Raw genomic sequence first — 21,731 nt, 5'->3', positions numbered from 1 at the left:
AGTTCTTAATAACAATCTCTGCCACAACTACTTTCTTAGGCACCTGGGACATCACAGTGAATACAGTATAGCCCCTGCCATCATGGCCCCACACTCCAGTTGAGGAAAGATGTGAGTTAATAGATTGCTATGGAGCATGATAATGCTGGAACAAGAGAGTGTAGGATGTTTTGAGAGACAGAAGGAAAGACAGGGGTCTGTCACCCAGTCTTGGGGTACCACTGAAGTCAAATTGTGCAGGATGAGATTAACAGGAGTTAAGTGGAGAAGAGGTTCTCCAAGTAGAGGGAACAGAATATCAAAAGACTGAGAGGGAATAATGAGAATAGACAGTTTAGGGAATCTCCTATAGCTCAGTGGGGGTACAGTTGAGAATTCAAGTGGAAGAGTAAAGGTTAATGAGAGAAGAGAATGAGGCCGGAGCCAGCAGGTTGAGGGCCTTGCATATAAGGATACTTGAACACCAAGAAGTCTAGGGGTTGTGGTCTTCTGAGCTTTCTCTGAGCCATCTCCAGGCTGGACAGAGCAGTGAGCATGGGGCGGTGGGGGTTCTCTCCACAGACAGGGAACGCTGGGAGGAGCCTAACCAGAAGCTCTATAGTGTGGAAGCCACATCCTATGCCCTCTTGGCCCTGCTGCTGCTCAAAGACTTTGACTCTGCACCTCCTGTCGTGCGCTGGCTCAATGAGCAGAGATACTACGGAGGTGGCTATGGCTCCACCCAGGCAAGTGACCCCATATCCCCCAGGCACCTGCATGCCTACTTCCTCTGGCCTCCCACTGGCCTCCAAGAGAAGACATTGAGACTGAGGGGAAGTCCTTCTTTCCCACAAGCCAGAGGGGCTGGAGTGGATTTGAGAGATCAGGCTTTTTCAATTGTGAACCCACCTATGGGATCTAGACTACATTCTGAATGCCCCAAGCTGTGTTCTGAGCCTCCAGGTATCTAGACCAGGTTTTCAGCTCCACCCGACTCCCTGTTAGCTCATCTTCCTGTGGGTTCTAGACCAGGTCCTCAGCTCCACCTGACTCCATGTTAGCTCGTCTTCCTGTGGGTTCTAGACCAGGTCCTCAGCTCCACCCGACTCCATGTTAGCTTGTCTTCCTGTGGGTTCTAGACAAGGTCCTCAGCTCCACCAGACTCCCAGCCTTTCTCTCCCTGGTGGGTTCTAGGCCATGGTTTCAAAAACCTCAGACTCCGGTTTGACCCCCTTTCTTTCTGGCAAGCTGTCAGTCATACTCTCAGTATCCCTTTTGGATTCTAGGTCATATGGTCAGTGACCCCAGGCTTCAACTTCATTCTTTTTTCACAAGTGGGTTCTAAACACATTTTCATTTGGCTCCAAACTCTTACCTTAGACTCTCCTCTGGATGAGTCTGGGCCACATTCTCGGTATTGCTACAGCCTCAGTCTTATGCCTGCAATTTCTGGTGAATACAAGACTTGTTGTCAGTGTCTCCAAGTTCTGGTATAAGCCTCTATCCCTTGTAGAATGTGGAGCATGTCCTCAGTGTCTAACAACCCCCAATCTCATCCTTACCCTCTCTGGGGGTGGGGGTGGCATCCTAGGCTACAGTCTTAGTGCCTTCTCCCTCTGATCTGAGTCTCTTCCTCTCTCTTGGGTTCTAGGCCACCTTCATGGTATTCCAAGCCTTGGCCCAATACCAGAAGGATGTCCCTCGCCACAAGGACTTGAACCTGGAGGTGTCCATCAAACTGCCCAGCCGAAACAGTGAGATCAAGCACCTCATCCTCTGGGAGTCTGCTAGCCTCCTGCGGTCAGAAGAGGTACAGTGGCCGAACCAAACCCTCCTTGCTATCACCCTGCACACCAGCCAGGGTTTGCCAGAGGCAGGAAGGAGAGCAGATGATTACTATACCCAAGGGAAGGCTTCGTTCCCGACATCCTCTCTTCTTTCTCCCTACTCCCTGCAGACCAAGAAAAATGAGAATTTCGAAGTGATAGCTAAAGGAAAAGGAGAAGGCACCTTGTCGGTAAGACACAGGAACACACATCCACTTGGCCCGCCACTTTCTCTCAACCCCTCTGCCCCAGAGCGACCCTCTCCTTCTCAACTCAGGTGGGCTGACACTTCATTGCCCGCACTATTCCACCAGGTGGTGACAATGTACTATGCCAAGCCCAAAAGCCAAGCCTCCTGCAAGAACTTTGACCTCAGGGTGAACATTCAACGAGTCCCTGATGATGGTAAATGGAGTAAAGCCCCTACCTGTTATCCTTCCCTTAACCCCATTCTAATGTCTGCCCCCCCGCCTGAATCGGGACCCAAGGACCCCCCCCCCTCCCATTTTTCTGTCTTCTGTGTTCCTAGGCAAGAAGCCTCAGGACGCCAAGAGCACCATGCGTCTTAACATCTGTACCAGGTAAGTGACGATAGCTCACTGGGGGGTCATCTTGACCATTCCTCTGTCCATAACAAGACTTCTCACGAATAATATCTGCGGTACCTAATCCTTTCCAAGAGCGCATTGTGCCTCTGGTATTGTGTGAAGTCCCCCGAGGAGGTAGATGCCACGGACACAGCCCTCACTGCCCTCACTGCCCTCAGCAGTCCGAGACTAGCCATGGCCACAGAGGCAAGACGGTACAAGCAATCCCAACAATCGATGGGGGAAGTTACAGTTGTTCCATGACCTTGAAAGTGTTTTATCACAACATCAAAAACTCTCATATTGCCGGTTTTAAAGATACAGAGAAATGAAAATGACAGCAAGACGAGAATTTGTTTAAGATGCTGTAAATGAAAACCTCAGAACATTGTGATGGAAGTGATTTTTTTTTTCTCCTTCGTAAAACACTTATCAAAAGAACTGTGGTTGGAAAGCACCTCCTTCCTCCTCTTTGTGTAACTTAGGTTATGGATAAAGCAGGCATCCTTCCTATGAAGTTGTGAATTGTCATGTTCCCTTCTAAGTTAGGTCAACTTCCAACACTTAATCCTTGCAGTGGCCAGTGTCATGAGATACCCAAGAGTTATGGCTGCGTCTCTGCCAGTGTTGCTTCCTCTGGGACAGCTGCACCTTTGGTCACAGCCATTCTTCTCACTTGTGTTGATGGGCTCGTGTTCCCCCAGGTTCCTCCCACTGCATAGCCGGCCCCTCAAATTGCAGCAGGGGGGACATTCCCGCAGCCTGCTGTTTTTTCTCTAGCTCCGTTTGTGTGCTATTCAAATTTTACCTCCAGCAGTACCCGTCTTTAACCAGTCTTCATTTCTCTGCCGTGCTTTCATCTTTGTTGGCTAGTTCCCTCTTTCAATAACTCATTTTCCCAAAACATCAGGTGGGTTGATAAAGAATTAACACAATCACAGGTCACGCTATCAGTGCATGACAGTTCATGCACTAATGGCGGCCCAGTGAGTTGGCACCGATGGACTTGAAAGAAGTGGTGTGATTGGTCATTGACTGTGATGAGCATCTGTTATTTGCAAAGCGATTGGTGGACTGGAGAGCTAGAAACAAGATTTGTACTTTATGCAGTTGTGATTACTGTACCCCGGTGTTACTGATCTAGACCATGGTAACATTTTCTTGTCTTTATTTTCTAGAAGAACTGAGGCATGGAGAGGGCAAGGGACTCATCAGAGGTCATATAGAGCTGGGATTTGAACCCATGCAATTGGGCTCTAGAGCCTGAGCTGTTAGTCTTCTTGACCATCATACTGCCTTTCCCTTAGTCCCTTTGGGGAATGTTTCCTAAAATCGAATATTGCTCTGTGCTGCTATGTGGGAACTAGGAACCTCTGATCAGACTCCCCCCCTTGTCCAGGAACTGACCCCCAGGGCTGACCCCACCCTGGGACCTGACTGTCCTCTCTCTGCCCCAATCAGGTACCTGGGACCAACAGATGCTGCCATGTCGATCCTGGATATATCCATGATGACTGGCTTTTCTCCTGACATTGATGACCTCAATGATGTATGAAGGGCTTGTGGGTTTGGGGGCTGGGGTCAGTGGGAAGAACTCTGGGGTCTGGAAGAAGACTAAGGAGGATTTTCACAAGTTCTACTCTTCCCCCAGTTGAGCGGTATCGAGAAATACTTCTCTAAATATGAGCTGGACAATAAGCTGTCTAATAAGAACACCCTCATCCTCTACCTGGACAAGGTAAAGCCTCCAATGGGTACCTGACCTCTAGCTGGCTGTCCTTCCTCTGGGTCAGGCCAGGCCCAGGCTAGGGGAGATGGGGTCCCTACTGCTGGGTGGTGGAGAAAGGGGCATGTGGAAAAAGGTGGTCAACCCAGGAGAGGGAGAAGAAGGCTCCCCGCTGGGCTGGGAGCCCAGTGCCAGACTCAAACTCAGAACCCCGAGATCATGACCCGAGCTGAAGGCAGACATTTAACCAACGGAGCCACCCAGGTGTCCCAGCAACTTTTAAATAAGTATTCAGTATCGTTAAGCACGGGATGTTTTTATGGGCATAGATGGCAGTCCGTTGGCCAGCACTCAACCACATGGCCACTCTTGGGAAGGAAGGAGGCCGATGAGTGCAGACTAGTTGCGAGCCTTGGAGAACGAGAACATGAATTTTTTGAAGTCTGCTAAATCTTTTGGCAGAGCTTCCTCTGATTCCTTCCACCCTCCCCACCCGTATCCCGCCTTCATCCTTCATTTTCTCCAACCCCCAGTGCCCGGGCCGGCCTCCCCTCCGTGTCATCCCACTGACCGGCCTCCTCCTTCCGCACAGATCCCGCATCAGCAGGAGCACTGTATATCCTTCCGTGTGCACCAGTACTTCAATGTGGGGCTGATCCAGCCTGGGTCCGTCAAGGTCTACTCCTATTACAACCTGGGTGAGCAGCTGACCTGGGACCTGGGGGCTTGAGGGTCCCAGGGATCTGAAAGGTGGGGGCTGCTGAGGGTCCCAGGGTTGGAGACGTACCATCTCCAGGTCCGAGGGCCCCAGCACTGGGGACCTGCCATCTCCAGGTCTGAGGGACTGGAATCCAAGCCTCCCGGCTCTCTGGGCTGGAGGCCCGAGCCCTCTGACCTTTCCGCACCACTATGCCCACAGATGAGAACTGTGTCCAGTTCTACCACCCGGAGAAAGACGACGGCCTACTGAGCAAACTCTGCCACCAGGACCTGTGTCGCTGTGCTGAGGGTGAGCACAGGGGGTTGGAGAAGGGGTGACCACACCCCCTGGATCCTCCTTCCTTCAGGGGTGGAGGGGGGGGACTGCACTCAGAGGAACGGGCCCAGGAGTGGTGGGTCCTGGATGAGACGTAGGGTACAGCCGCGCCCCCCACTCATCCACCCCGCAGAGAACTGCTTCATGCACCAGGCAGACAAGGTCACTGAGGAGTACCGGCTGGACAAGGCCTGCGAGCCGGGCGTGGACTACGGTAAGCGGGTTTCTGCACGCGTGAGTGCGTGTGAGCAGCAGTGTCTGTGGCTGTGGTTGTGCAGGGACTGTAGTCCTAGGTGGCTGCGTATAGGATCGTGTGTGGCGGATGGGCTGGGCGGGGGCAGGGACTGTTGCAGGATGGGCTGGGATCCAGCATGGATCTGCTTGGGCGGGAGTTGGGGGGGAGGCCATGTGCGCAGGTGCGCTGGTGGGTGAGGGTGACCCCCACGCCCCCACCCACCCCCCACCCCCCCCCCCCCGCAGTGTACAAGACCAGACTCGTCAGAAAGGAGCCCTCGGACGCCTTTGACGACTACATCATGGTCATCGACCAGATCATCAAATCAGGTCAGCCCTGCACTCCGCCCTCTGCCGCACAGTCCCGCCCCCTCCTCCCAGTTTCCTCCCGCTGCGGCGCTCAGCTCCCACTGCCTGCCCTCCAGGCACTGACGAGGTGCGGGTTAAGGAAGAACGCAAGTTCATCAGCCACATCAAGTGCAGAGAAGCCTTGAAGCTGAAGGAGGGGAAGCGCTACCTCATGTGGGGCGTTTCCTCCGACCTGTGGGGACAGAAACCCAAGTGAGTGCCAGCCCGGGGCCTGCCCAGGGTCGCCCCGCCCTCCCAGCCCCGCCCTGCCCCTGACCTGTCCTGCCTCCCCCTCCCCCACCAGCATCAGGTACATCATCGGCAAAGACACGTGGGTCGAGCTGTGGCCCGAGGCTGAAGAATGCCAGGACGAGGAGAACGAGAAACAGTGCAAAGAGTTGGCCAACTTCGCGGAGGACATGATCGTCTACGGCTGTCCCAACTGACCCCTCCCCGCGTCCCCACAATAAAGCTGCAGTCTTCTGCCGCGTGTCTCCCCGTGTGGGAAGGTCTTTGACCGGGAAAGAGGCAGTTGCAATCCCCCGCTCCCTCACCAGCATCTCCCCTGGGCTCCATCCTGAAGCCGCACCGGGCTCCTGCCTGCGCTCCCCCTGCGGGGTGCCCCCCCCCCGCGCCGCAGCGTGCTCTCCCTCCTCCCCCCCGCCCGCAGGGTGCCCTCCCCCCTCCCCCGGCAGGGTGCCCTCCCCCCTCCCCAGGGAGCCTGCGCCTGCCGGCCTGGCCTGCCCCTCAGCCCAGCCTTCCCACCTGCGTGCTTACCTGCCCCTGCCGGCACCCTCACCCGCGTTCCTACCACCGATATTGTCATCTGAACCTTGACCTGTGGTCCCACCTACGCCCCGGTAGTATCCACTTACATTCCGGGCACTCCCGCCTGGCCCACGCCGACATCTCCCGCCGCAGGCTGGCCTGTATCTTTACCGACGCTCTGACCCACACGCTCCGCGAGCTTCCTTTCCACCTGCCTCCCCACCCGCTTTCTCACCTGGTCTCACCTGCAGCTCAAGGGTCAACCCCGGTTGCTCCCTCGCCGGCATTCGGTGTGGGGCAGTGGTGCCCAGGAGGGGGCGGTAGGGGGCAGGCCGGGCGACATTTCCACGGGAGCTCAGGGTGAGTGAGCAAGGGAGCCAGCTGAGAAGGAAGGTCTGAGTCAGCGGTCAAAGGCGGAGAGTGCGGGGGCATTGTGGTCACAGCACCCCAGAGCTGTGTGGAGGGCAGCAGCCACAGGCAAATGGGTTCACTGGCCGCCGAGGGGAAGTGGGGTCCTAGATGCCTCTTCTGGTTAATTCCACCGCTAGGACTCGAGGGAGGGATCCATTCCCGGCTCTCCGTCATGGGAAAAGCCCTAAGCTTTGCAGTCGCCCCTTCTCAGCACCTTTTCCCTAAGACCCGCCAGGTCCTGTAAACCCCACCTCCTGATTCCAGGACTATGGGGGAAATAGATTCACAGCCAGAGTCCCCCTCCCCTCCAGACCCTGATTGGCAGGGACCTCTGTCAAGGGGAGACTCCAAAATCCTCATCACTCACTAAGTGTCCCAGCCAACCTGTCCACCCAGCTTGATGTCTTTCTTCTCATTTCTTTGCTTGCTGATTTCCCCTTTCTTCTGACCTGGGATTCCTTTTCTTCCTTTCTTTTTAGCACATGGGGTGTTGTTTTGTTGGAGCACCTGTGGTCCCCCAGGATGGACAGGAGACAGGGTCTTTGAAACTGACATTCTAAGGACAGCATGGAGTTGATTTCACACAGTGAGGATGTCCGAAGAGGAAAGGAGAACAGGGCAATGTGAGAACACTTGCCTATCGTGGGGCCACCAGTATAGTCCTTAGATCCAATAACAGTCATTTTGTGGGTCAACCTAGCCATGTGTCAAACTTGTGTCAACCTAGTCAAACACCAGTGTAAATGTTGCTAGGTAGGTATTTTTTAGATGTGAGTCACACCTATAGTCAATTGACTTTCCGGCCACACTTGACAATGTGGGTGGGCCTCATCCAATCAGTTGAAGGGCAGAAGAGGAGAAAAGATAAGGTTTCCAGAGGAAGAAGGAATTCAACATAGTGGCATCGAAATTCTGCCTGAGTTTCTGGCCTTTCGACTCTAAACTGTAGCATCAACTCTTAACTGAATCTTCAGCCTGCTGGCCTCTCCTGTGGATTTTGGATTTGCTACACCCCAAAATCACATGAGTCAAATTCCTAAGGTTCCTGGCTGGCTCAGTCAGTAGAGCATGCGACTGTTGCTCTCAGGGTCATGAGTTCAAACCCTACGTTGGGTGTGGAGCCTACTTCAAAACAAAACAAAACAAGAACCAATTCCTAAAAATAAATTGTGTGTGTGTGTGTGTGTGTGTGTGTGTGTGTGTGTGGAGAGAGAGATGATGTTGATAGATAGAGGCTAAAAAGAAGAAAGAAAGAAAAGAAAAGAAAAAGAAAGAAGGAAGGAGGAAAGGAGAAAGAAAAGAGATGAGGCAGCTGGGTGGATCCGACTCTTGATTTTGGCTCAGGCCATGATGTCAGGGTCATGAGATCAAGCCCCATGTGGGGTTCCACGCTCAGAGCACAGTCGGCTTGGGATTCTCTCTACGACAGTACAGACCATGGGAGGTGGTGAGATGCTGGCCATCGGTCAGGGAGGTGGACACTGGGAGCAGAGTGGGGAGCAGACAGAGGGGGCTCCCCCTGGGCGGGCACCTGTGGCTTGCTATAGTGCTCTCTCTGGAGGGTTGCTCCTGGGCAGACAGAGGGAATGGCTGCATTTAGTCCATAGGATGTAATTGGTTAACCCCCTGGGTGCACAGTGGGAAGCCATGGCAAGATTTTAAGCAGGGGAGAGATGAAGACTGGCATTTGTGCTTAAAAAGTTGATGAAGGGGCGCCTGGGTGGCTCAGTCATTAAGAGGCTGCCTTTGGCTCAGGTCATGATCCCAGGACCCCCAGGATCGAGTCCCGCGTCCGGGCTCCCTGTTCCACGGGGAGCCTGCTTCTCCCTCTCCCACTCCCCCTGCTTGTGTTCCCTCTCTCTGTGTCAAATAAATAAATAAAAATCTTTTTATTTTAAAAAAAGCCAATGGAAGCCGTTCCATTCCAGGCTATATCTGAAAGACCTAGAACCGGTGCCCAGACAAATACGTGGGCACACGTGCTCCTGGCAGAGCTTGGCACCATAGCCGAAGGGTGGGAACAACAGAAACATCCCTCAGGGCGTGAGCGGGCAAGCGAAAGGTGATGTGTCGATGAACTCGAACACTCCTCAGCCCTGAAACAGAAGGGAGCGCTGGCACGCACCACGACGTGGATGGAACTTGAAAACAGGACATCCAGTGAGAGAAACCAGACGCAAAAGACCATACATTGCCTGTTTATGCTTTTATGAACTCTCTGGAATGTCCTGAACAGGTAACTCCGTAGAGCAGGAAAGCGGACTAGTGGTTGCCTGAGGCTGGGGGGCCCCGGAGGTCGGGGTCGGGAGTGGCCTCTTTATGGGAAGGGGCTCACCTTCCCAGGCACTGAAGACCTCTGGGAAGGAGATAGAGTTGCCTGACATCGTAAATATCCTAAATGCCATTGAGCTGCTCGCTTCAAAATGGTTAGTTTTATGTTATGTGAATTTCGCCTCCATAAAATGAAATGAAATTAAAAATAAAATAAAATAAAATAGGGGTACCTGGGTAGCTCAGTTTGTTAAAGCCTCTGCTTTCAGCTCAGGTCATGATCCCAGGGTCCTGGGATCGAGCCCCACATAGGGCTCTCTGCTCGGCAGGGAGCCTGCTTCCTCCTCTCTCTCTCTGCCTGCCTCTCTGCCCACTTGTGACCTCTGTCAAATAAATAAATAAAATCTTTTAAAAAAATAAAATAAAATAGACAAGCTCACACTAGGTAGAGGGCATAAAATGAATTACGAGATGGCAAGAGGGAAAGAGAGTGTCGAGCCACAAACCACTATGAGTCCGAGCCAGAACCGGCAGGTTGGGCTGCTATAACAAGACCCCTATGCTGGGGGAGGCAGTGTTGCGGGGGGGGGGGGGGACCTTAAACTACAGACATTTATTTCTCAGCGTTCTGGAAGCTGGAGGTCTGAGAGGCAGGTGCCAGCGTGGTCGGGCTCTGGTCAGGGCTCTCTTCCCAGCTTGCAGACCCAAAGAGAGAGCAGATCTCCCAGTAGGGCACTCATCCCATTCCGGAGGACTCCACGTTCATGACCTAGTCCCCTCCCCCAAGACCCCACCGCCCCATACTGTCACTTTGAGGATCAGGACTTCAGCAGAGGACTGGGGGAGGGACACAAACAGTTCACAGCACTGGGGCGAGGTGGGAACCGTGGGTATACCCACGGGGGCGGGGAGGCTTGGGTGGAGGTCTGCCTTGGAGACTGAGTCACCGGGGCTTTGCTGAAAGGTGGGATGTGAGAGATGAGAAAAGATGGGGCTCCACAGGCTACTTCAGGGCGTCCCCCAGGACAACTCCCAGACCAATCGTTCCACCACCTGACTGTGAGTTCCCATTAAAACTTGCATGCACACACATGTGCACACACACACGCACACGCACACGCACACACACACACACACACACACACACACAGAGAAACCACTCTCGTATTTCCCGCCGCTCTCACTACCCTCTAACACACTGTAGAGTGTCTTCTTATTTACCAGGCTCGTTGTCTCTCGCGCCACTGGAGTAGGAGTCCAGAAGACCAGGGACTTTGGTCTCTCTTATTCACGGCTGCGCCCTCCAACCTAGAACAGTGCCCGGCACACGGGAGATGATCTAGAAATATTTGGTAACAGAGTCAAGGAGGCAGCCGCAGGGAAAAGCTGGGGCCTCCCCGCTCGGTCCCTACCTGAGTCACATCTTCAGATGCCCCTGGAAAGTGTGAGAGGCCACATGAGTGAGAGTGAGACAGGGCCAGCCTGGGGGTGGGGGGACAGGAAGAAGAGGAGGGCCAGTGGGGAAAGGGGAGGGGCTGAACCCCTGCTTTAAAGGCGGCCCCGGGACCCACGGGTGCCTGTCTGCAGCGTGCAAAGCCCAGGAGGCTTGGGCAATTGTGGTTTCCTCCCTGCCCTCGGGGACGCAGCCGTGCTAGCCCAGCCCCCCGCGTGTCTCAGGACCTCATCTGCTCAGGCATGGAGGAGACAGTTGTGCGACCTTCGGTGTTCACGGTGGACGGACAGACCGACATTCCATTCAGGAGGCTGGGGCACAGGCGTCGGAGACGGCCCTGCAGCACAGCCCAGCTGGGCCTGGGCCTCCTGCTGCTGCTGCTGGCCGCCGGGCTGGCCGTCCAGGGCTGGTTCCTGCTTCAGCTGCACTGGCGCATGGGGGCGGTGGTCACACCCCTGCTGGTGAGTGGGGGCCTCGGGGCTTGTGGCCAGGGACGCGGTGCCTGTGTCACTGGGCATCTCTCTGTGCGTGCATGTGCAGAACAGGAGACAGGCCAAGGGCAGCCCCAAGCAAGTCAATTTGTCTCTCTGAAACTCAGTTTCCTCATCTGTAAAATGGGTGTGGTAATAAGAGTGCTCAGCTCCCAGGGAACGAAAGGGGATACTGTGTGTGTGGTGCCAGGGGCAAGTGTTCAATCCATCAAAACAGGTGTTTTTAAAAATCAAGACATAAATGCATTCTGCCCGTTCAGGGGTACAGCCTGTTGATCTGAGGCATTTATTTTGTGATATGATCGCTTGTGGTGGGAGCAAACCCAACTTTGGTGTGCTGTGATGATCACTTCTTCTAGTGGTGCCCCCCCCATAAAATCAGTCTCTTAGAGCAGGTTTTATGTCCTTTTTATTTTTTTAAGTTTTTTTTTTAAATCTGACACACACAGAGAGAAATCACAAGTAGGCAGAGAGGCAGGCAGAGAGAGGGAGAAGCAGGCCCCCAGCTGAGCAGAGAGCCTAATGAGGGGCTCAATCCGAGGACCCTAAGATCATGACCTGAGCTGAAGACAGAGGATTTAACCCACTGAGGCACTCAGGCTCCCCAGGTTTTATATTCTTAATAGAGTCCTGTGGTCTGTAACCCCCGGCACTGGCACTCTGACATTGTTGATTACGACCAGCCGTGCCCGGGTCCCCACTGTGGGGACCGTCACCAACCCGTTCGGTCTGGGTCTGTGAGAATCTCCCTCTGCATCAGTTTTCCCTTGACTGTGGATGTATCTGTCTGTGTCTCTGTGTCCCACGCCACGGCCACATGACCTCGCTTTTGTGTCCTGTGTCGCCGGGTCACTTCTCCTTGGGCCTGGATCTGAGGGCCACACGCGCACGTCCTTCACGTGACTCCACATTGCCGTCCGGCATCCGTCCGCGTGCCCGCGTGTCCACTTGCTGGCCTGTCTGTGGCTCACGCCTTGGCGTGGCGCACAGACCCGCGTGGACCCATCAACAACACACCCGTGTATCTGAGTCCACGTGTCCACGTGAGCCTTGTCAGTGTGTCACGCTAGTGTCCAGGTCTGTGCCCTACACCCCGTGTCCGTACCCACTCGTTGGCACCGATGTCCGCGTGTCTTGCCGTCCAGACTGATGTATCCATCATAGGACTTACTGAATTAACCCTTACATAGTGCTTCCTATGTGCTGGATGCTGGCCCACACTTTCCACCCGTGAAGTCACTGACTCCTAGAGAGGTACCATCCCTATGTCTATTTGCGGAGGGGAAACTGAGGCTGCCGGGTGGGGCGGGGCTGTGCACGTGGGCCTGGGTGGTGTCTGCACCCGTGGTCTGCGTGTGTCACAGTCATGAGTCAGGATGCCAGTGCGTGGGCCCCTCAGGCCCTCACCCTGGGCTCCTCTGCCTTTTCAGGACGGAGATGCGAAATCCTGGAAGCAGGTGATGCAAGGTGAGTCAGGGTCCTGGGCCCCAGGGAGGGCCGGGCAGGCTGGTTCCCACGCTGTCCCCGCCCCCTCAGCCCATTGCCCAATGTGATTTACACAACTGGTCAGAGCCCAGCAGGTGCCCCTCCTCCAGGCCCGAGAAGGAGAAGTCTGGGCCACTCCGGAAAGGGTGGGGTTGACACCAGGAGGTAGACTCCATGACCCCTCCGGGGGGTGCGGGGAGCAGCCGACCCTCCCACTCCTCTCCAGTCGCCGCTCAGCCCTCCCCCTCTCTCTCCAGAGCGGAGGTCCTATCAGACCAACCCAGCCGCACACCTTACAGGTGAGGGGGACCCCGGGTGCTGGCATGGGGAGGGGGGCAGGGTGTCCTGGGGAGACCAGACAGACGGACGGCCAGCTTGTCAGAGCGCTCATCCGCCCACGCGTGCCATCACTCTTCGTTCCCAGCATAGCCCAGACCACAGGCACCGCCCGTGCACTTCTCCTCTCATTTAAGGAATAAGCCCCTTACCGTGCTCACGGTGTCGCCCGTGTGGTAATGGCCTCTGGCCGTGTTCATTCACTGCACCCTGAGGAGGCACGGCTCATAGCTCCCGCTCCCTGAGCAAGAGACTGAGGATGTGGAGATGAGCCTCCTGGACCAGACTGCGCTCCGTCCATCTCCCCTGCCTTTATTCTGCCACTCCCAAGTGTTCATGCTTTTGGCCAGTCACTTAATTGCGCCATGCCTCAGTTTCCCCACCTGCGGGGGGGGGGGGTGGTTAAAACGAGTTAGGACAGAAAAGAAGCAAGTGACTTGGCCTCTGGGTGTCTCCATTTCCCTCCCCCCTGCAAAGTGAGGGTAAAGATGACCTAATACGTCTAAAGTTCTCAAACAGCCTAAAACGGGAAGGGGGTAGGGTAGGTGGTCAGGCTCTCTCACCCAGAGACCGGCACGTGCTGACCGGCCCCCTCTCTCTCCATCCCCAGGAGCCAACTCCAGCCTGACGGGCAGCGGGGGCCCGCTGCTCTGGGAGACGAAGCTGGGCTTGGCCTTCTTGAGGGGCCTCGGCTACCGCGAGGGCTCCCTGGTCATCGCCCGGGCCGGCTACTACTACGTCTACTCCAAGGTGCAGCTGGGAGGCGTGGGCTGCCCGCCGGGGCCGAGCGGCAGCCTGCCCATCACCCACGGCCTCTACAAGCGCACGCCCCGCTACCCCGAGGAGCTGGAGCTGCTGGTCAGCCGGCGGTCCCCCTGCGCGCGGGGAGCCAGCTCCCGCGTGTGGTGGGACAGCAGCTTCCTGGGGGGCGTGGTGCACCTGGACGCCGGTGAGGAGGTGGTGGTCCGCGTGCCCCAGGAGCGCCTGGTCCGACTCCGCGACGGCACCCGCTCCTACTTCGGGGCTTTCATGGTGTGAAGGAAGGACTGACCGCAGATCACGGGGGTCGGACAGGCAGCGGAACCTCAGAGATGCTCTGGGGAGCCCCAAACTCAACAAGCAAAGAGCTCGGCAGCCACCTCCAGGGGCCGAGGACCCAGCCACCCCCGAAGGCTGCAGACCCAGCGAGCAACAAAGGAAACCCTGGGGACCCTGCCACAGGCGGTCCTGAAGACAAAGCCCCCGGGGACTCGGGGGTCTGGAGGCCCCCAATGAGGGGATAGCTAATCTGCCTGATATTCAGGAAGAAGGGGCGAGGGGTGGGTATTTATGTTTTTGATTCAGAGAAGAGTGGGACTTGGCTGAAGACAGGAAGCCTCACTCTCATGCGCGTGGGCGGCCGGGGGGAGAAAGTCATCAAGACTCCTCCGTGTGGACAGCCCAGCCCAGGCCCACCGGCGGCCACAGTCACACATTCAAGTTCCGCCCGCAGCTGCATGGCCCCTCTTCTCCTGGCCCTGTGAGGTTGTTCTCAGAGACTCTGCACAGCCCGTGTGCCGCGTGCCGGTAATTGTGTGACAACCGGCTCTCCCGGGAGGGGAGAGACTTTGTAGTATCTGCGATTTCCTTGGTGTCGTTACTCCCATGGCGGCTGGTTTCCCGCTACCAAGGCATCCCCTAGGGGCCAGCTCCCGGCTCTGTCGCATTCCGGTCCCACGAGGACGTCAGGGTGGTGTTTCAGCACCCAGGTCAGGGCCTGGCCCCCGGAAGGCACCTGGAAAAGGCTTGCAGAGAGAAAGCAGGGAGGGTGGAAAGGAAGAAGGAAGGAGTGGGGAGGGCCCTGGAGGGAGCGAGAATGCAGACCCACCGAGGGTGTCGCAGAGAATCACACAGCCCCACAATCGCTTTCACAACTGCACTCATACACACAAAGCATCGCATTCTCGCACAACTGCACACATGTCATGGCATCACAAACACTCCGTCACAAACATTATGTGAGAACCACATGTGAACAGTCATACCCAAGTCATCATCACAACCGCAGTCATCCACAGGGGCCGTACAGTCACACCAAGTGTGACACATGGGATGCCATGATCATCACACTGGACTTCCTCGTGCTGTGTCATGGTCACACCCATCACACACACAGCATCACATACATACACACACACACACACACACACGCATGCAGCCTAAGGTTCCTCCCACCCGAGACCTGGGATGAGGACCAGACTCTGTCTGAAGCCCTGGGCTCCCGGACCACGGGTCTTGGAAATAAATAGTAAATGTTGCACCTGGGTCTGTCTATTCTCAGGGAAAGGGTGGCTCGCAGAGGCACAGGGGTAGATGCAATCACCCGTGGAAGTCACTTTACAACTTTACAGATCAGAAAACTGAACCCGGTTGGCCCAACTCCATGTAGGAAGCTCAGAGGCGGGGGGTGGGGGTGGGGGCGGGAGGGAGTCCAGAGATGTCATGCCCAGGTCTGCCTCCCCCTCGAGTCTGAGTCTCCCATTCCTGAGCAAGTGGAGGCTCCCTCCTGCCAGGCACCCCTATGGCAGGCATCGGGGACAGAGTGGTGGTCTAGCCAGCGAGCTGGAATCTTGGAGCAAGTGGGAGCATGGGGGGAGTATGGGGGGAGGGGCAGGTAATGAGACCCATACAAATCAGATGGTCTGTATAAATGAGCAGGTATCCCGGTGTGGCCAAAGGGAGGGGCTGCTGCCCAGGACCCAAAGATAAGGGCTCAGTCCCCAGAAGTGGATGGATTATTGTTATTATTGTTGATACTGTTCTCACATTGCCCGGCACAGGGGGAAGGAAACACGCTTTGCAATCAGGTGGTCCTGCTTTCCAGTTTCCCTCTGCCACTTGCTGCTGTGTGACCTCAAGCAAGTCCCACCTTGGTGCCTCTGTTTCCTCATCTGCAAAATGGGAGGTGATGCCAGTCCTCACCCTAGGTCTGTTGTAAAGATGAACATCAGATCAGGCACGGAAAAAAACATTTGTTATGGTGCTTGGTACACAGTAAGAGCTCCACAAGTGCACGAGTGACATAAGTGATTTAGAAATATTAAGAACAGCGTTTGTCAGGCACTTTCACTATGCCAGGCATCTCGTGTGAGTCAGAACCTTATATACACACCTGGGCAGGACTTGCTGTTGCCCGCACGTTCCAGACCTAGAGAGAGAGAGAAAGGCACGCAGTTTCATGCCTCTCTACCCTTGAGGACTGGTGGGAGGTGTGGGGCAGCCCCAAATGCCCAGCCCCAGCCCCAGCCCCAGCCCCAGCCCCTACTAGAGTTTCCTTTACTCTTGTCACCATTTTTCTATTTCCGTGGCTTTGATGCGACCAAGATGTGGGGACGGCCTATTTACAAAGTTGCCGGCAGCCACCAACTTCCGCCTGGGGATGGAACCTCTCGCTAAGTTTAGCCTCCAAAGATCATTCCTGGGAGGGGCCTCCCAGCCCTGAGGTGGAGGAGCCGGTGGAAGGAGACAGAGGGCGGGTAAGAGGAGGGCTAGGAGGCGAGGTGGAAAGAGGGGGAGGGGAGGGAACGCAGGAGGGAGGAGGCACAGAGAGCCCTGGAGGTGGAGAGGCAGGCGCAGTAGGAGATCTAGAACCCAGCTTGATTTCAGATAGAGCATGGGGCGGGAAGCCCCCAGCCCAGGCCACTGACCTACTTCACAACTTCTGAGAAGTTTATCTGCTTGATTTCCGCTTTCACATCCCGTGCTCCGACATCAGTTCAAATATCACCTTCCCCCACAATTAGCTCTTCCTCCAGACCTGAGGTCTGCATCCCTGCCCTCCCCCAGCCCCTGCTCTCCCTCCATCTCCTGCCAAAACCTGGAGGCGGTAGAAGTAAAAATAATGATGATAAGTCATTGATGAATCTCATATTATAATGCTATATCCCTCCCGCTAAATACCACTGTGGTCCAGCACTGGGATGCAGAAGCCAGGCCACCAGGGTTCAAATCCCCACTCTGCCACTTCCCAGCTGGTTGATCTCAAGATCCACCCTTGGCCTCTCTGGGCCTCAGTTTCCTCATCTGTGAGGTGAAATGACTTGAATGTTCAAGTAGTTTTCCAGAGCTTGGCCCACAGCGAGTTCTTCAATCCTTAGTAGATACTCTTTTTGTAAGCAAAACTGTAATCCTGTGCACATTTCAAGTTCAGATTCTTCTCGATGATTACATCCGCAAGCCACATCTAGTCACTATGTCTGTTTTTGTTGTTGTTGTTTCTTAAGACTATTTATTTATGTATTTATTTGTCAGAGAGAAAGAGAGAGAGAGTACAAGCAGGCAGAGGCGGAAAGAGAAGCAGGCTCCCTGCCAAGCAAGGAGCCTGATGCGGGATTCCATCCCAGGACTTTGGGATCATGACCTGAGCCGAAGGTAGCGGCTTAACTGACTGAGCCACCCAGGCGCCTCATGTTGTTGTTTGTTTTTAAGTAGGCTCCCTGCCCAATGTGGGGCTTTAACTCATGAGCCTGAGATCAAGAGTTGGTTGCTCTACAGACTGAACCATCCAGGAGTCCCCAAAGTGAGTTTCTAATATGGAAAATTAGTAGCCAATATTTAAACATTACAAAATTTTACTTGTGGACAAATCCAAACTTATGGATTTTCTTGGAAGTTTGGAAGGAGTGAACCACAACCCAGGTATGGGCTCACCAGCTCAGCCTCATTCTCTACTACACCCCGCTGTCTCCCACACAAGAGTCTGAATGTCAGTTGTCTTTCAGCATCGTGCTTCTGTGGTTGTTTCTCTTAAAGCAATGAGGATCACTAATTATAGGTCATACTTCTGATGTACTTACTGTGTGCCAGACACTGTGCTAAGTGTATTAATTCACAATAACTCATTTAATTCTCATGGTGACTGACTCATGGTAACTTATGGGTGGGGAATTCTAGGCACAGAGAGATGAAGTCACTTTTCAGAGATGAGAACATAAATGAGTTTCAGGAAGAATAAGAGATCAGAGTTGTATTCATTTCCTGCTGCCACTTAAAATGATAGTCATTCCTGCCTGAGTGGCTCAGTGTGTTAAAGCCTCTGCTTTCGGCTCAGGTCATGATCTCAGGGTCCTGGGATCCAACCCCGCACCGGACTTTCTGCTCAGCAGGGAACCTGCTTCCTCCTCTCTCTCTGCCTGCCTCTCTGCCTACTCATGACCTCCGTCTGTTAAATAAATAAATAAAATCTTTTAAAAAAATGATTGCCATTTATTACCTTAAAGATCTAGAAGTCAGGAGTCAGAAAAGAGTCTTACGGAACTAAAATCAACGTGTCAGTAAGACTTCCTTCTTTCTGAAAGAAAGGTTTGCCTCAAACCTTTTAATCAGAGTCGCCTTTATGGGAAACCAAAACCTGTGACACACGTGTGGCATACATAAATCGTAATTTGCAAAGAGTGCGAATAATTTAACTTCTTTTTTATTCTTAATGTGACTTACTTTGTGCAAGGATCCCTTTGCACCAGGATGCTAAGAACTATCAGTCAGTTGGAAACCATTCCTGTCCACATGTTCCTTTCCCAAGACTGCCAAAATTCCAGGCAGCTTGGGCAGTGTCCTGGCATCCAGGGTAAGGGAGGGATCCGTTTGATTCTCAAGCCACGCGTCCACACAGGTGCCCACCTCCAGTCTGCTTCTGAGCCATCAGTCCCCCACTTTTATACTTGTAACCTTCAAGACTGCTGCATTCTCTGCTGCTCCTAAGCCTTGCTCGCAAGGCTGATTTTCAGCCAGCTTGAGGCACCGGAAGTTCTTTGAGGCTGTCTGTGGCATCAACTGCCCAGAGACACCATCAAGTCATTTCCTTTTTGGGGACCTGCAACCTCTCTGGGCTCTGTAATGAAGAGCAAGACCCAAGCCTCTTCTGGTTTGGAAGGCCCCTAGAATATCTCTAGAGGACTTCCTCTATTCCAGGTCTGTGTGTTTCAAAAAAGCAGAGCATGGGAACTTTCTCCCCTTATGGGTGCTGAAGGGTGTCCCCCAACGTTCTTACATTGAACTCTTGTACCCAGTACTTCAGAACGTGATTTCACTTGGAAATAAGGTCTTTAAAGAGAAAACTAAGGTAAAATAAAGGCTGTTTTTTTTTTTTGTTTCAAGTAAACTCTATGCCCAACATGGGGCTTACTGGGCTCAAACTCACGATCCTGAGATCAAGAGTTGCATGCTCTCCTGGCTGAGTCAGCCAAGTGCTCCTCCTGTAAAATAAGGTTATTAGAGTAGGTGTTAACCCAATAGGATGTGTGTCCTTATGAGAAGAGGAGATTAACACGCAGAGGGATGGCCACGTGAGGATGTAGGGAGACAGTGGTCATCTACAAGCCATGGAGAGCAGCTTCAGGAGAAACCAGTCCTGCTGACACCTCGATCTTGGACTTTCAACCTCCAGAAGTGAGGGAAAAAGACATTTCTGATGTTAAAGCTACTCAGTCTGCTATGGCAGCCCCGGCATAGCCATGCACCCCCTCTCCGCCTTCCACCAGCCCTGGGGAAAACAGGTGGCCTCCAGAAGCTGTAAAAGACAAAGGAACAGATTCACCCCTAGAACCTCCAGAAGGAATGCAGACCTGCTGATACTTTGATGTTAGCCCAGAACTGTAAGATCATAGACTTGCATTGTTTTAAGCCTCTGCGTTTGTAGCAATGTGTTACAGTAGCAAAAGTAAGCTGGCCCCACTGGGACCTGGGAGGTACTCCAGGGCATCCAGGACTGTCCGTCCCTATGTCCCTATGCCACTTGGGTCCATGTCCTTTGCAGAGAGGTTGAGAGGTTCACCATGCGTGGAGGCAGCCACTGCAGGAGACTTGCTGGTCTCTCTCCATCCAGAAAGTAGACCCAGTCTATGGCCATACCACCCTGAACGCGCCCGATCACGTCAGAAAGTGGACCCATCCACTGCTGTCCCCGAATCTAGCAACTCCAACTGTTCATCATCTCCCTCCCCAACTACTCCTTCCGGATTCCCTTCTCCCCTCAGCCAGTGCTTCTGTTCATCTAGGTGGCTTGCCTGGGGAGGTGACCTAGTTCCTCATGCCTGAGGGGTCAGAGATCCCGCTCACCATGCCTTTACACCTTCAAGAGGAGCACTAACTTCTGCCCTTGCATTGTGAGGCAACACTGCATTCAATTTACTCCCTTGATTGGCAAAGAGTGTGGAAGGGAGTAATTCTGGAGGCTTCCACTTGACCTTATCCATAGAAAAAGCTTTCAACACCTGATCTGCTCAGTGATTTCCAAGGGCCAAGTGCTAGATATGTGTCATCCCTCTAAACTCTTACCATCACTCTGTGGTATCAATGTTATGACAGAAGAGGAAACCGAGGCATGGGGAGGTGAAGCAACTGGCCCAAAGTCCTTCATCTAAGAAGTTATGGGGACTTCTAATCCTAGAGCCTTTGTCTAAGCCACTTTCCTAAATCTACGCCACGGCCCGCCAGCATATGCATAGACCCCATTCCCTTACCCACTTCCCTATCTATGGACACATAGGTTGTTTCGTCGTAGTACACAACATGCTGTCATGAATATCCTTATCATGAGTTTTTGTGCAGGTGGTCCCCCTCTTACAGGTCCTGGCTGCCCTTACGTGAGAGCTCCAGAAGGGTTCTGAGCCTATGTGTGTGGACCTCCATCCTAGGACCTCAAGTCCAAGACTTCGTCTGGCATCCCTGCCTCCCCCAACCCTTCTCTTGCGTGCCCCACCCTGCCTCCCACTTCTCAGACCGTCTCACCAACACCCGGCCCTGCGGACTGACTTGACCCACTCCTAAGGGGCTCCCCCGTGCTCCCCTCGTCATGTCCCTCTACCTGACTGAGCCTGTTTCCCCAGCTATACAACATGGGAAGTCACTTTGAAGATTCCATGCATGGAGGGATAATAGTTCTGAAATAATAATTTAAGATCTTTTTCCTTTCCTTCTTCTGATCTAAATCTTTACTTCATCAGTTACTGGTGAGTGACCTTAAGCAGGTAGCTTAAACCTCTCACTCTCTCTTAGTTTCTTTGTTTGTACAGTAGGGATAATAATGTCTCCACGGCCTCATGATGCAACCCCCACCCACTCCTTGAGCACAGTGAAGACATGTCAAGTGCTTAGTTGAGTGGTTTGTGGTACATACCAGGTGTTCAATAAATATTGGCTCTTGTTGTTGATACTAGTTCAGCTGGCCCTTAAACAACCTGAGGTTTAGGGGTACTGACCCTCACCAACCCAGCCAAAGAACCACACATAACTTTTGACTCCCCAAAAACTTAACTATGACTAGACTACTCTCGCTGGGAGACTTGACTCCCCAGAAACTTGACTAGACTACTCTTACTAGGAGACTTGACTCCCCAGAAACTTAACTATGACTAGACTACCCTCGCTGGGAGAAATGACTCTCCAGAAACTTAACTATGACTAGACTACTCTCGCTGGGAGACTTGACTCCCCAGAAACTTAACTATGACTAGACTACTCTCGCTGGGGGACTTGACTCCCCAGAAACTTAACTATGACTAGACTACCCTCGCTGGGAGACTTGACTCCCCAGAAACTTAACTATGACTAGACTACCCTCGCTGGGAGACTTGACTCCCCAGAAACTTAACTATGACTAGACTACTCTCGCTGGGAGACTTGACTCCCCAGAAACTTGACTAGACTACTCTTACTAGGAGACTTGACTCCCCAGAAACTTAACTATGACTAGACTACCCTCGCTGGGAGAAATGACTCTCCAGAAACTTAACTATGACTAG

At 53.6% G+C, this 21,731-nt stretch overlaps 2 protein-coding genes and 1 long non-coding RNA gene across 4 annotated transcripts in view; 2 read left to right on the top strand and 1 right to left on the bottom strand.

The window, feature by feature from the left end:
• The window catches only part of C3 (complement C3), a 32,839-nt gene extending 26,609 nt beyond the window's left edge, over positions 1-6,230 (top strand). Inside the window, exons 29-41 of the mRNA XM_059159654.1 lie at positions 562-725; positions 1,631-1,789; positions 1,937-1,996; positions 2,120-2,210; positions 2,335-2,386; positions 3,854-3,941; positions 4,044-4,130; positions 4,711-4,816; positions 5,038-5,127; positions 5,288-5,368; positions 5,635-5,718; positions 5,814-5,949; positions 6,041-6,230. Coding sequence (XP_059015637.1) covers positions 562-725; positions 1,631-1,789; positions 1,937-1,996; positions 2,120-2,210; positions 2,335-2,386; positions 3,854-3,941; positions 4,044-4,130; positions 4,711-4,816; positions 5,038-5,127; positions 5,288-5,368; positions 5,635-5,718; positions 5,814-5,949; positions 6,041-6,182 — 1,340 coding nt within the window. The 3' untranslated portion in view covers positions 6,183-6,230. The remainder of the gene's footprint in view (positions 1-561; positions 726-1,630; positions 1,790-1,936; positions 1,997-2,119; positions 2,211-2,334; positions 2,387-3,853; positions 3,942-4,043; positions 4,131-4,710; positions 4,817-5,037; positions 5,128-5,287; positions 5,369-5,634; positions 5,719-5,813; positions 5,950-6,040) is intronic.
• Positions 6,231-6,458: 228 nt separating this feature from the next.
• On the bottom strand, positions 6,459-10,655 carry LOC131823392 (uncharacterized). Its single transcript, XR_009350563.1, has 3 exons — positions 10,599-10,655; positions 10,408-10,525; positions 6,459-6,885 (listed from the first exon to the last, which is right to left on the bottom strand). It is a non-coding gene; the product is annotated as an uncharacterized LOC131823392 (long non-coding RNA).
• Positions 10,656-10,741: 86 nt separating this feature from the next.
• On the top strand, positions 10,742-14,306 carry TNFSF14 (TNF superfamily member 14). 2 transcript variants are annotated; one of them, XM_059159689.1, is made up of 4 exons: positions 10,742-11,100; positions 12,561-12,597; positions 12,873-12,914; positions 13,562-14,306. In XM_059159689.1, exons 1-4 carry the CDS (start codon positions 10,882-10,884, stop codon positions 13,987-13,989), a joined length of 726 nt encoding a protein of 241 aa, XP_059015672.1. In that variant the 5' UTR covers positions 10,742-10,881; the 3' UTR covers positions 13,990-14,306. The 2 variants fall into 2 exon arrangements, with proteins under 2 accessions (XP_059015672.1, XP_059015673.1); XM_059159690.1 differs by lacking the exon at positions 12,873-12,914.
• Positions 14,307-21,731: the final 7,425 nt, after the last annotated feature.

This window comes from Mustela lutreola, chromosome 2 (genome assembly GCF_030435805.1).
Source record: "Mustela lutreola isolate mMusLut2 chromosome 2, mMusLut2.pri, whole genome shotgun sequence".
Taxonomy (NCBI): Eukaryota; Metazoa; Chordata; class Mammalia; order Carnivora; family Mustelidae; genus Mustela; species Mustela lutreola.
Note: the sequence above shows the minus strand (reverse complement) of the source record. Positions and strands in the feature narration are given on the sequence as shown.